Raw genomic sequence first — 15,774 nt, forward strand, 5'->3', positions numbered from 1 at the left:
GAATGGAGACTATTTCATTTAATAATGTTTTGTTTTGATATATAAGTTGTTTGGGTTTTTTCATCTAAAAAAAAAGCAACATTAATTTCTTGATGACCTAATATAATGCTATTGTATCATAGCAAAAAACACTACAATATACAAAGCATCAGTTCATTTTTTCACTCCTACTAACTGTATTTCATTTTTGATGCATACTATTTCATGGCTGTGGTTATTAAAACTTGTAAAATCTACAAAAGAAATCTTCATATACAACAGTTCAAACTTGTAGTTGTACTTTTATACATAAACATAAAGTTTGGACTTCTGTCATATATATACCAAAAGAAAAAAATCCCTATCATACCAATGACTAGTACATTAAGTCTGAAGAAGCTGTCATAAATAAAAGCTGTTGAGCCTCAGAAGACTAGTGCAAATTGTGGAAATGGCAACACGACTTAGAGAAGAACTTAATATTTTGGAAAGGTAACAGTAAATAAAAATGGATTTCAGGAAAATATAAAGGGTATATAATGGGGCAATAAGTTTTGAGAATAGTACATTTAAATTTAGGGAGTATATTCTCTTATCCTATTCCATGTCGGTCTTTTTTGGAAATGAACTAAAAAAGTTCAGGTTCTTTTATTTTATTCTTTGATAGCCTATACTTGTATATTAATGAAACATAATTTCTTTTATGATCTGTTATTATATTTATGCTCAAAATATCTTGTACATATGTTGCGAACTATGGTGGTTGTCTATCTCCCATTTGAAAAGTTGTGCATGCAGGCAAAGCTCAACATTCACTATTGAAATGATGGGAGAACAGGCATGAATAATGTTTATGCCAAATTGTATTTCACAAGCAGGATGTTCTGCACTAAACTGTTAGGAATTAATCACACTATCATTCACATTTCAAAATGTGACTTAAAGAATAAAAGTATAGATTTACCATATGTTATTGTTGAGCAGCTCTTAGCATGACTGAAGTGGTCAACAATTACTTTTTGCAGTGGTCAGTATAAGTAGCTCAGAGCTTTGGCTTTGAATGAAACCAAGAGTACAACACAATTAACCTTTTGAAGGTCCATGAAGAAAATTGAATTGACAGATTAACTTAAATTTTTCCCATCACTGGGGACAGGTACTTTTGCTTGTACTCAATAAATAAATGTTACATATATGGATTTGTTGTGATATATATTATTTCAGTATAATTCCAATAAAGAATAGGAATGTTTTTCTCCAGTGTTTATGATACATAATTCAGAATAAATCTGATAGAGATCAGCACAAACAGCATTTCCAGTACCATCTAGCAAGCACTCATTGTAATAAATTTGGGCAAAAAATCAAAAATATAGTTAGAAATAGAATTGACTTGGGGAAATATTTTTTTGAAACATGGAGTAGCCCAAATCATCTTGAGCAAATCACTATTAGGGATTAAAATAACAGGTTTCACCCATTAACTAGTTAAGAAGGGGAGCTGGAACAAAGAAGGAAAACAGTTGGGACAGGAAAGGATGATGGTGCCAAGTCTAAAGAGGTCATTGTTTTAGGCAATTCCTTGGGAAGGCCTTTGGATAGAATAGGCTGTTGGATAAATTAGGAGAAAATAATAAGATTTTGTTATCCATGGGCAAGGTTGAAAGTCATAATTAATAGGTCAACTGATATAGTAAAGGGTACTAACAGTGATGCAGTGTTTGTTTTGCACATAAGGCTACTGTTGTAGGGAAGGATTGGTCATAGGAGATAATTGATAAGTACATGAGGTTGATAAAGGCATTTAAAAAAAGGGCCATAACTTAATTCTGTCATGGATACTGCCACAACTTTACTGTGGAAATGAGATCCTAAACAAATCACTAGGGTTGAATGTTAGGTTTAGGTTAATATGTAAGGGCAAGCATATTGGTTGATTGGACTTATAGGGTCAGTTTGGAAAAAAACTTTTTGAATGCATGGTTTACACTTAAATAGTACAGAGGCTGGCTTATTTGCAAGAACTATTAACTCAGTTGTAAGGGCAGCTTTAAACTAAGGCTAGACTATGGTGAAGACCAGGATAAACTAAATGTAGAAAAAGAAAACAGAGAGAATAGCATTGTGTACTAACAAAGTGTAGAAATAGTTTTGAGGGTTGACTAAATTGATCTTTTTGTAATGCCAGAAATATATGTGATTTAGAGCACTCCAATGAAGGATTTTGATGTTATGGGAATACCTGATCATACTGGGTTAGGTGTAGACAATTTTGATGACAGAAATATTTTTGAAAGACAGGGTTATAGGTTGTTTAACAGGGATAGAGGATTTAAAAGAGAAGTGATCTTATATGTAAAGTGCGAGTTATATTTTGTTGAAAATGAAGATACCTAAAATAAGAGATTAGCAAAGAGGTTGAATATATTTGGGATGTTTGTTGGTAGATATAGGGTAGAAGGGTTTTAGTTAAAATATGTTACACACCACCAGGTGAGACTGGTCAAGTTAGGGAGAATCTTTACAGTGAAATTAAGATTACAACTGTTAACAAGATTATAATTATAGGGTATTTTAATTTCAAGCATGTAAATGGGGATATTTTAAAATCAAGTCATGAGTGAGACAGGTTTTTAGAAAACATTCACAATGGTTTTCTTCATTGGACAGGGTATCTACTAAGAAAAATTGCTATTTCAGATATATTGTTGACTTCTAGTATAGAAGTACGGGAACCATCTGGATGCATGTGATCATTATTCATTCAGATTTGATGTTTTACTGCACATTAAGGTCATGAATGATAAGATTTTGGTTACAAATTTAAAAAAAAGCGCATTGTGAAGGTATGTGAAAAGAATTGTCTCCTGTTTGTTGGGCTACTGAATTAAATTTTGATACACTATTAGAGGTGGAACATTTTAAAAATAAATTTTTAAGTCTTGAAAATAGTCATGTTTCTTAGAGAGAAAAAAATAAGAGGTAGCTATAAATAAAGCAGGATAGGTTCATAATTGTTGGATTTTTAATCTTATGTCTGCATTTTTTCCAGTTGAGATAGAGTTACTGTCATTTTAGCTGAAATCAGGCCTGTTAATCATGTGTGGTAGTTGAAGACTACTAAATTTTTACCCTTAAATGAATATGTACGAGCATGATTATTAATGTAGGTAATCTAGGACTGGAAATACTACCTGGTAATTAGACCTAATGTGAAAGTGTGGTACAGACACAATCATTTCTATCATTATTGCATACAGATGTGTTTTCAGCCAGCTACTCAAGCAACTCCAAAGCCAGATCTGTTTTGGTAGGGAATTGGACACATCTGTCTAGATCTAGCAATGTTCCACATGTGGAAAAAGTGTCAGATCTCTGCTGACCACAAAATATTAAATATTTTTATGTGAGTTATAGATTGATCAACATACATGAATGTGAAAAACTGATTTCCCATGTCATATTTAATATTAAATGTCTGTGATAACTAAGATATTAAATATACAATAACAAAACACCAATACCATAGTGGAAATTGTATTGTTTGCATTTTATAAATACATAAAATATCATTAACTTTTCTAGCATTTCTTTATTATTTCTGCAATTCTCACAGTTCCTTATAGCTCTATTTTATTTTGATTTCTTTCCAATATCTTTTTTTCAATGTCCATTGTACAAATTCTTTAATTAAAAAATGTTTGAATAGCTGTGCATGTATGATAAATAACTGCAAAAATGTTTATCCTTCTCTTCCATTTTGAAAATACAATTTTAAGAAAGATTTAATACATTGAGTTACTAAGACAAAGCCATGTAGAGACTCAAAAATTACAGAAGTTAGCAAACACCATGCTGGTTCCATTTTTCCAAGTTGACAGGAATATTCAGTATATATATATATATATATTTATTTTATGGGCTTACTCATACTGAAAGTCCTATGGGATATTCAAAACACCTATTTCATAAATGCATGGAGATTAATCATTACTAGCCTTGCCATATTAAACATTAAGTTTTACATTATAAACGGTGATATAACTAATGTTAAAATTTTTGCCATTTTTACTTTTAATTATAGACCTACATTTAGTATTTTGTTCTCCTATTATAAGTTTCTGTTATGCTTAACCAAGAAACATTAATACAAAACAAATTCCCATATGACTAACAAAAAATAGGCTAACATTAAAATTTGTAATATCTACAATATTATAGTACTTAGGCCTAAGTTCATAAAGAAAGTTGCTAGAAAGAAGTTGGCCTAGTAGAACATACCTTTAACATTATTTATCTAACTTCAAAGATATCAGTTTTGTTACATGATTCAACAGATTAATCAACCATTTCTTGTTCTTTCTGTTGCAGATCATAGATCGAGTACTATAAAAATGCATAAAGCACTTCCATTTTTATTTATACTTTTTTAACAACAGTAATATTATACTTGAATTGTCACACAAGTATGTATTTATGTAAACAATGGCCATACTGCTTTACAATGCATACACGTTAATTATTTATAACAATGTATTTTTCACAAACAGTGGAATATTCTTGTTGATCTATTTCCACTATATGGCTTGGCCTTGGTTTGTATCATGAACTTTCAGGGATAAGAAAAGCTAGGAATTAATAATTCTGAAAAACACTTAACTCCTGTCACACTTTAGCTTTATTCCAATGAAAGTTTCTCTTCTCTTCTCGTCTAAGCATTGGTATGAATTCTACCTCACTTGCTCCAGTCTCTATACCCAACTATACCACCCATAACAATTTTAATCTTGTGACTCTCCACATAATGCACCCTCTATACCCGATCTGTATATAAGCTCCCCATCTTCTTTCTTATTCACTTTCTCTTGATGGCAAAAAAAAGACAATCTAACATGTTTACTGCGGGTTTCTCTTCATTGTTATTACTACATTTGCACCAGAATTCCTCTGTCACTTACAGCAGTTTTACATTTATCATCTTTCCAACTGTTGTTTGAGGCCTATTTTAGTTCCCCTGCTCAATTATTGGCTTCTACTTTTGTCTGGTTATTGGCTTCTGCTCTCTCTCCTTGATATCTTGGTTAGTTTATTGATGGGGTCTTTTGGAGAGAGATGACTTACTTGAGATTTTGACATCTAGGAGGGTTTGCGTCAATATGGGAGACACTCGCCACAGATCAATAGGTAATTCAGTTTACAATGGAGTTGTTCTTTCCCTTCGGTGGTTATATTCACCCAGACTATGGATGAAATAATTCGACATTGCAGAGGCGTACCTTCAGATTCCAATTGCTGAGTCTTCAGGGTGTTATTTCAGTTTTGTGCTCTACCATTTAGCCTCACATTTGCTTCATATATTTTTTGCTAGATGGTCACAACTTTTTCAAGTCATCTTCACAACCTCAGAATCACACTCACCATTACATGGACAACCGGATTCTTCTTGCCCCTTCCCACCATTTGACAGAACTGCTCATTCAATCTTTATTTTCAGAAGCTGCGAGGGCTGTTTTTTTTTTTTTATAAAAAGTCTATTCTTACTCCCACACTATACCTCATTCTTTCTGGGGTGTTTTCCACTTCTATTAAGCCAGGCCCAACCTTCTCCTCTATACCTTCAGGTAATGGAACAGGCAGTTCTTAAAATAAAGTTGACTCCTTCTCCACCAGCATGCACAGGTCTTATCCCTTTTAGGAATGTGGGCATCTTTGGAATGACTCATTACTTTAGGTTGGGCCTATATGAGGGTCCTTTAGTGGTCATTACAGGACCAGTGGAGCATTTGCACAGATGTGCTGGATTGTCAATTGAAACTGTCAGCTTCGAGTTTGCTGGACTTCGGCTGGTGGTTGGACAAGGACAACACAACAGTAAGTGTACCTCTACTACCTCCATGATCAGGGTTACATCTCTTCAAATGCTTCTCTTCAGAGCTGGAGTTCTTGTATGGAAAATTTGGTATTCAGGGGACTTTGGACAGTAGAGGAAGCTTCTCTCCACATCAATCTCTTAGAACTTTAAGTAGTTCAACAGGCTATGACTCGGGTCTCATTGTTGCAAGGAAAAATGGTATTGCTTTATTTGGACAATTCCACAGTAGTCTCATACATTTCAAAGCAAGGGAGCACTCACTCCAGGTTTCTCTGTTTTCAACCAGTAGATTTTTTTTTCCTTTAGACACACAATCACCAAACTGTTCTCCTTGATTTTCATGTTTCAGGGGTAATGAATCTAGAGGCTGACCAGTTCTTGTCCCAACAGAGCTCTTGCTATGGAATGTATGCTTCATCCTCAACTTTTATTCTATCTGATGTTGTATAAGGACTCCACATATCGATGCTTTTGCCAAACCTTAGAATGCTTGGCTCCCATCCTTCTGGTCTCCAGTACCTCACCCTCTGGCTTTGGAATTATAGATGCATCTTCATCTTTGTGTTCCTTCCAGTTCATCTGCTCTTCAAGGTTCTGGCACTGATTCACTCCATGTCCTGTTGAATTCTCCTTGTGGCATCATATTGGCTGGGCCAGCCCTGGTTTCCACTCTTCCAGTATCTTCAATAGTGTCAACCTTTTTCCCTTCCTCCCTGGCCATCTCTCTGACATCAGCCTCCATTGGACATATTTGATCCAGCAGTTGGCATTTATGTGGTCCATTGCACATCATCAGGGATTGACATCTTGAGTAGTGTCCTTATTAACATGTTCCATTCAACATTCTTCTTTGGAAGTTTATCAAAGGAAATGGTTAATATCTCGCCAATGGTCTCTCAGACTTGGGTTTAACCCCTCACATCCCACTATGTAAGTGTCTCAATTTTTGGCATGATTGTTTGACAAAGGTTTGGTGCCTTGTGTAAGGCTGCCGTATCAGCTACTTTCATTTTTCTAAGAGAAGAAAAAGTTTTTTAGTCCCTAGTTATTGTTATTACGTTTAAATCATTCTGGGTTATCCAACCATGTTACCCTTTCCAGGTTCCTAATTGGGATATCACAGTGGTTCTCCATGCATTATCATGTTCACCTTTTGAACCTTTGGAGCCATGCTTACTATATCATCTTTCACTCAAAACATGTTTTCTTCTGTTATTGGTTAGCAGGTGTTGATGTTCAATTGTGTTTGTGCTTCACATTCATAGAACACTACCATTCCATGTACATTCTGTGGTATCCATACAGATTCTTTCTAACTAAAACTGTAGAAGGTAAGGAAGGAGATAAAGCTTTCTCTCCTATTCATCTTCCCTCCATTTCCCATTTATATGAACATATCCGGATTGTCTTTTATGCTCTGTTCAGGCTCTTCAATGTTAAGTGGACATACTGAAGCATTTTGGAGCTCCCATCATTGGTTATTTATCCATTGGGATCCTTGGGTATCATGTGACTTATCCTCTGTCACTTTGACAAGTTCGATTTGACATTTGGTTTGGGTGGCTTATTTTGGTGTGTATTGGAGGAGCAGAGACTTCTTCTGGTCTCATCTTATCAAGTTCAACATATATCAATGTCCCTTGCAGCTCAGTTGTGTCACCTGTAGGAGGAAATTGTACACTGATGTATGGACCACATCTAACATATATTGCACTATTTATATGACTTAGCAGTCTCTTCCTGGGATGGGTTTCGGATTCCTTGTGGCTATTCTACATGCTCTGGCTTGATTGGGTCAGAGGTGAGTAATTCCATTTATTTTGTGCTTTTCAGGGACCTTCTTGTCATTCTCATTTGGATCCCACTGAGTGACATGTGTTGCCTGGTCAGGTATGGTTTTACAAATTTGCACTAGCTACCAGTAGACTAATAACTAAATTGTTGGTAGCAACAAGCTCTGTTGAGATGGGGTGTTACATAAGATCACCTTGGCATTTTCTATGTGGTGAACAATTGTTTTATATAAAATATAATATACATTGCTGGACTACCACTCATGGACTATCATGAGTAAAGCATAAAGAGACTGCCCATCTCTGCTAACCCCTGGATTGAACAAATCGGGGTTGGTTTTCTTTTGAAAATAGGGAACATGGTTCACATGTTGCACTGTCTCCAGAGCAGTGTTCCTCAGTATTCCTCAATGTGAGCCCCCCCCCTCTTCTAGTGGAGCTAGGGGGTCCTTACAACTCTGTTTCCAGTCACTGGAGTGTTGGACAGAGTGATTTTTGTACTCTTTATTCCACTCAAGGAGAAGAGAACAAAGCTGGATGCCCTCCCACCCATAACTCTAGATGGTTTACCTAGATGTCTGATGAGGAGTCAGACCAGCCTATGCAGAAGCCTTCTTGTAATTCCGGTTCAGAGATGACACTTCGCTATCTGGTTGTGTGAGCATGGCCCTTTGTTTTGGTCATTTTGTTAATCATGGAAGAGGGTCTTTGACTCCTTATAATTCTGCACCTGGAGCATAATATCAGTGAGTCATTGGTTGAACTTCATTTGTTCCACATCCTTTCTGTAATTCTGGGAGCAGGGGGTGTTGCCTCATCTTCCAGGTTGATGACTTAGATTTGGGTTTGTGATCCCAGGCTGAATGATATCTTTTTCAGGTTCAGTGAGGCATGTATTGGCTCCATAATTCTGTGTTTGGTTTAGTGCATTTTGTGCTTCTTCAGGTTGGGGGAACTTGTCTAGTTGGGTATTGTTAGTATTCCTTTCATGGACTTATAATTCTGAATTCGGTTTGTTGCATCTTGTGCTTCTTCAGATTGGAGTGAGGGTTTGTCTACGTTGGTGTTGCTTGCCTTCGCTTCTTAATTCCAGTGGCTTGTCATGCAATTTTCTGTAACTTTCAGGTTGGGCTATCTTTATATTGTATTCTTATTATACAATTATATCATAATGCAGTCCCCATGCTCTGGTCACTACACCTTGTATTTAGCTTTGCATCCACAGCCCCATAAATCCAATGATGAAATGTGGAACCTCGTCTATATGGTTAGGGCCTGGATGAATCTTGTAATCATGAACAATATTTACTGTAGCTGGTTTGCCTTTATCACCCACATTGAGATTTGACTTTCTCTGGTGAAGAGCATACCTGTTCCAAAAGTAGTATAGACCCTCACTAGTGTGCTTTATTATATTATAATTTTATGCACCTGTTTTTTCTAAGCAGACCCTTTCTATGTGGATCTTGCCCTTACCAGCCCTTCCACCTTGTCAATGTCGGATTCTAGCTAAAGTGTGAGAGGAAGTAAATGTGTTTTGGAAGTTTACATTTTCCAATACTGAAAATGTATTTCCGATAATACTTGCCTCCATTCACACTATCCCGCTCTTCCTCCCCATGATAGCAGGTGTTCAGTTTGAGAATCTTGCCAGTCTCAAAAAAGTGAATAAGAAAAAATAACAGGGAGTGTATATATATGGATATTAGGTAAGCGCATTGACATAGATGGAGAGAGTCACAAGATTATTATTGCTGAAGCAAGTGAGGTAGAATTCATACCAATACTTAGATGGGCCAAAAAAAAAAAAACTTTCATTGGGATAAAACTAAAGTGTGAGCAGTAGTAAGTATTATCAGAAATATACTTTCAGTATTGAAAAATGTAAACTTCTTTTTGAAAATGTAGTGTTACAAAATTTATTAATTGAAGGGCTATGTGGTACCATGTTGCAATAACAATGAACTTAAATGAGTAAGTATATTTTTATATGATCTCGAACATTGATTTTCTAAGTGTAAGTTTGATTTATATTGAAGTAAATTAATTTTGTAATTGGTATTTGTAAAATATGTTTTTTTATGATGTTAATAGTTATTATCACAGTCTGCTAATATTAAGCAGTTTTAGTAGGTAGTCATTGTTCAGTATATTACCAAAGCATTGGGAAAGCACACTTTGAGAATTAGGGTGTTGTGGTTTGCTGTTGGGGTCTCATTTTAATAGGAAGAGTGCCTGCTTTTGACATTACTTACAGATTGGGCTATTTTATCTCGGTTGTTGGCACATATATGGCACAATAGACCATCACTTTTCTTGTACAACAGCTCCACCTTAGATAACAATTCAGAATGGCTCAGTTAATTTTATGTTGAGGCTTTGGACTTGCCAAAGAAAATTCTGTATGTTAGTTGTTTCAAACCATAGCTGGACATTATGTGCAGTATGTAATGGTGCTACACCATATTAAGAAGGTTTTAATCTTTTCCTATAAAAGTCTGTCAATGAAGGATGTGCAACATTGTACATAATGGTACAGTGTGATAAGAATCACTTCAACTCAACAAGTGGACCATCTTGTATATTTTGCGAACTGTGGTGTCCGTCTTCTGTTTGTGGCAGCTGCTTACCTGTGCAGCATTTGAAAAGCTCAAAATTCACGTTTGAAATGATGGGAGAACAGAGTAATGTTGATGTCAAATCTTATTTCGCAAGCAGGATATTCTATACTAAACTGTTAGGAATTAATCACCCTATCATTCACATTTCAAAATATGACGTAACTTAAAGAACAAAAATGTCGATTTGTCATATGTTATTGGTGAGCAGCTCTTAGCAGGACTGAAATACTCAACAATTACTTTTCGTAGTGGGCAGTATAAATAGCTCAGAGCTTTGGCTCTTAGTGAAATCAAGAGTGAAACACAGTTAATTTTTTTTAAAGTCCATGAAAAAATTGAAATTGATAGCTTAATCTAAACTTTTCCTATCACTGGGGGAATGGGAATTTTTGCTTGTGCTTGATATTTTTGTGAATTTTAGTTTTTATAGAGCTGTTTGATTGAGGATTTTGCTAATTAGCTAATCTTTGTGCTTAATCAGTAACATTTGACTAATCAATGATTTTGTCACAAGATGGCTCAAAACAAAGTTATAGTACTAAAAATTGGTTTTGTTACCTGTGGTGAGTAAAGCACAGACAGTCCATTGTGTATTTTGTGTTTATCAACAACAAAACATAATGGCAATATTTTGATTTCATAGATAGTTGGAATAATCTAACATAGTAATAATTGCAAATCCTAATTTTGATAAGTTGACTATTTTCATCAGCTGTGACATTAATTGCTTGAGTTCAACAAACTTGAATTAATCAAAAATAATTTAGAAACAAATCATGCAGCAGTTTGACTGCTAGATAGTTGGAATAATCAAAAAGGCTACTTTTCATTAGTCGATTATTTTAGTGACATTCATTGATTTCATCATAATTTCAGTTACTGGATAAGTGGAATAACCAGAAGTACTGCTTTCTATTAGTTGAATTATTTTATACAGCACTAATCTTACCATAATGGATGTAGTGTGTATACAAGTTTCTATGTACTTGCCCAAAATAATAAATACAATATGGCATCATCTATTGAACGACATCACAAACATAACTCTTTTAAAATATTTCACACTTTGAGTATTCAAGATTCAGATAGAAAAATAACTATGGTATGTGCAACAACCATTTCTTTATCACAGAATACAATTTTAAATAAAAGTACTTTTCTCACAGCAAGAACACGACTTTCACGTTATGGTTTGGTAATATTTTTAATTTATGTAATTTGTAAATATATTACAAAAAATGGAGTTCTTAAAATTTTATTTATTTCAATGAAGGGTACCATTTTTAATATGTAAAGTCATTACAGTTTATATCAGCACAATCCAAATACTTTTCCTGTGCAGTACTTCCCAGAAAAATCCTTTTGTAGAAAATGTTCACTTTTTTCTAAATTTTCTTTCAATGAGGTATGAATACTATGATTAGTAATCACTAGCAAAAAACAGCTTTCCGTAGGGTGGTGTTTCTACTGATAGATGGTCAAATTATACTTTGTTATATTATTAGGAAATGAAAAATTTTGGTATCCTATGCTAATTTTTAAGGCCTTTTTGGCTCTTTAAAGTGAGGGGGGGAATGGAAAATATTTTAATATTATATTATATAGCAACTTAGTTTCACCAGAATATAAAATATTTCATAGTGTTCAAGTAATATCAGCTTCTTTACATAACTTTTCATGCATGTATCCAGTAAGTGAGAAGAACAGAAAAAAAATAATTTTCAGAAATAACCATTCAAATATGATGCAATCTTCAGAATCCATTTTTCTCTATAATTACTCTATATAGAATACTCAAGTTTTTAAACTTAGTCATTTTTTTACGATTGAAATTAATAGACAAAAACAGAGTAAATAATTATATATTTAAGTAAAAATTCACTACACTGTAAACCTAACTAATGTATATCTATCATTTTGTAAAATAACATTCTTTTATTTCCATTCCAAATAGGAGATCTGGTTATTTGAAAATGGGTAATTTTCATATGACTTTAATTAATAATTGAATGTAGATTTATTTGTTTTTTAGGTCCTGATGTACAGTGTATCTATAAGAGGTGACTGCAAGAAAATGCTTGCTTTACAAGGGGCTAGTGGAGCCATTTAAGTTAGGATAACTTAAATTTGCAAATGCTTTTCTTTTCCTTTGGTTAGACAACAAAAATAGCTGATTTTGAAATTATGTTTTTTCTATTTGTTAATGTATAACATTATTTATGTGTAAAATCATTTGAAGTTCATAAATTTTATTATTTCAGATGTACGAGATGTGTCTGTTAGATTATGACATCAGTATCCTTGACAGTGCTTTTCTTGTACATGCTCCTGGAATAAAGACTATTAAGAACATGGATCAAAAACAGCGACTTCCACACATTCGAAAAAATAATGCTATCCATAAAGAAATATTAAAGGACTTGAAAAAGAAGTATGGAAGCAATCCAAAATGTTAAAATAGGTGTTGACTTTTGAAATGTTTTTTTTATTTTAAACCATGTGTTTGTTTTTGAGCTTCTTTTTTAATAAAATTAATGACTGACAAGCAATAGAATCATTGAAGCTTTTTAAATATGACTCTATGCTGAAAGATTGATTTGTGTTTTTAAGAATTCAAAACAGTGAATACTGTTTCCAATACAGCACAGTGCTGCCCTCTATATACAAAAACATGCAACAATCGTTGAACTTCCACATACCTCACGATCTACATGATTCAACTATGTCTTGGATGTAAATCATCATGCGACAGCCCTCCACCAATAAGAGTGTGACATGCCCTTCTGATGAATGTGAATCCCTCTATTCGATTCTGCCGAACTATCACTTTTCATTAGGCAGTGATAAAGTGCAGACGGTTTCCATTTGTGCTCTTTTCACATGTTGATTTTCTTTTTTGTGCATGTGAAGTAGTGATTTACTTGATTTATTTACGTGCTACAGTAAGTTGTTCTGTAGTAGTTTGCCACAATAACTTACCTTAATTTATTGATTTTTTCTCATTTTCAACTTCTGAAAGTATTCCTGCTACTTCAAAATGCAAAGTACAGTATTTGTATTAGCCATATGATCTTCTATAGATCCATGTGTCATGTTTGGTTTACACTTGTATTTAAAACTAACATTATTAATATAAAATAAAAACTGAATAGATGTTTTAACTGCCAAAGTAACAAGTTTTGTGATAACCCTGTATTTTATAGAACCTACTTCAGTCCTGAAAAAAATGAAAATGTGTGTTTGCCTGTCTATATGTGAGCCTCCTGATTTCAAAGTTTTAATGTTTCATTACGCAACTTATTTGTAACTTTTGATGTGGGTTTCTTTATACTTATTCATGGGTGGTAGAGTACTAATGATCCTGTTTAATTAAAAAATAACACTGCAGCCTAAAATCACAAGAACATTGGATTTCTCTTTTGTTGCTTAGCACTTATTTGCCTATGGTAGACCTGTAAGCAAGTTGTATTTCAAATTATGAAATATTTTGCTGCTAACTTCACTAAGTAGCACAGATAGCCCATTGTGTAGCTTTGTGCTTAACTTAAAAACAAAACTTCACTAAGTCAAATATTTATACTTAAATTTCAACTTCAATAAAAATATGGCTGTTCAATAAATATGTGGCTGCTTGCATAACATTCCTCATGATACTTAAGAAATCTTTTTACAAAAGCCAGGAAAAAGATTTTAAGATATTATTAACCCTCAAACACACAAAACATTTTATATACAAATTTAGCAAACTTATTTACAGTAGTGTACTTTAATTCACACTATTCACAGTGCTTGGTTATATATACAAGCTATACATATACTATACTGCAGACTCCAGTAGCTTGTGACATACAAAATAGAGACTTTCAGGGTAAGAGTTAATAAAAAAAGGCTGTAATTATCTTGTATAAATGAAATTTAATTTAGTCTGTGAGGAGCCAGTGAGGATTGTTTTTTATTCAGAATCATCCTAGTAGTGGAAAACATATTTCTAACAGCAACACTTGCAGTTGGAAAGTACTGGAAAGCCACTTGTTCATTATGAGGAAAATTCATGTGGTTTTGCTTCCAAAATATCGGTGGATTGTCTACATTTTCAGTCTGTGCTGCTCTAGTAGATAAGTACTCTGACACTTCATCCTGTAGAAGTGCGGAGATTCACTAGAAGAAATTTTTTTTGATGCCTTCAAACAATCAAGCAGTTTGCATTTCTTGCTTTGTACTTTGTACAGATTCTGGTGCAGAAGCATACATAAACCCCACAAAATCCCATCCTGTGTCTGAAGGCTCTGCAGTGGCATCAGCTGCACAGCTTGCACTACTAGTGCTACTAGGAGTTCCAGTTATATTTTCAGACTCAAACTTTTTTCTTGAAAAGAAGGTTGCCCTCATATGCTAACACCTTGTCATTTTGGCTTCATCTGGTAGGCCTATGTTCTCAACTTTCATTGCAGGATCAAGCAAAGCTGTAATCCCTACTGCTTCCTTATTAGGAATTATTTTCTTCCAAATTTTTTTTCACTTCCTTGATGGCCAGATGGTCATTCTTGTTTTCATTTGTTACTAAGTTCTGAATTTGTTCTTTTATCATGACAGGGAGACCCAGGTTTGGCTGACAACCACTGACCAATTCAGTAAACTTCTTGAAAGGTATAAGGAAGTTGTGCAAGTCTTTCAACAAATCTTTGTCAGTTCCTGTCATGACAAGTTCTCTGTGGCCACTGCATTTTAAAGCTTCATTTACTTCTTTGAAAGGATCAAGGATGCTGCAGATCATGGTATAATAGCTGTTCCATGAGTTAACATCTATAACAGCTGAGTTAGATTTTTTTTTCAAAGTTTTATGAGTTGCAGTTCTTTCTGTTTCCTGTGTGTCAATTTCCTCTGTGACAGTACTATCAGTTGCATCTCCATTGAGGGCTGGATATTGTTCATTGAGTGTCTGCTTCTTCTGAACATGTGAAATCTGTTCCACTACTTATCCATAGTTAGTATTTTCTGTTTCCTCCTGGATTATATGTCCTTTAAAGTGCAAATTGTTCACAATTTACTTGCAGTGAAGTAAGATGTCCTGAATGTACTTGATCCAGTGAATCCATCATTAGTAACAAATGCATGGTGTGTGCCACACAGAGATGAAATTGTTGAACTCTTAGGAGAGTACTTACCTTCCATACATTTTGAGCACCATCATATGTTAAAAACAATTTGACTTTTTGGCTAAGAAAAAACTGTTAAGTTCACTAGAAATGTGGTCTGTGATACCTTGACCCATGTGGTGAAGCAACACTTTACAAGATATTGTAACTGTTCTGCTAACCCAGTCTTTGGTTATGTATGAAAGCCTTAATCCAATCTAGGGATATGCTTTGTAGCAATCTGTCTAGCCATCAAACATGATGCTGTTAGTGTTTACGGTTTCCAATTAAGTGACAAGTTTTGATTTCACAGCTTCATAAATGTCCATCAGTGCTGTTGTTTTTAAAGTGGCAGGGCTTGGCACCAGTGTCAC

The 15,774-nt window shown here is 34.3% G+C and overlaps 1 protein-coding gene across 3 annotated transcripts in view; it reads left to right on the plus strand.

Annotated features, from left to right (window-relative positions):
• LOC106462576 (beta-1,4-glucuronyltransferase 1-like) overlaps window positions 1-14,968 on the plus strand; it is a 49,280-nt gene extending 34,312 nt beyond the window's left edge. For all 3 annotated transcript variants that reach the window (XM_013922512.2, XM_013922510.2, XM_022389871.1), the window contains exon 3: window positions 12,527-14,968. In XM_013922512.2, the coding sequence (XP_013777966.1) occupies window positions 12,527-12,721 (195 nt within the window). In that variant the 3' untranslated portion in view covers window positions 12,722-14,968. The remainder of the gene's footprint in view (window positions 1-12,526) is intronic.
• Window positions 14,969-15,774: the final 806 nt, after the last annotated feature.

Source organism: Limulus polyphemus, unplaced genomic scaffold (assembly GCF_000517525.1).
Source record: "Limulus polyphemus unplaced genomic scaffold, Limulus_polyphemus-2.1.2 Scaffold1200, whole genome shotgun sequence".
Lineage (NCBI taxonomy): Eukaryota > Metazoa > Arthropoda > Merostomata > Xiphosura > Limulidae > Limulus > Limulus polyphemus.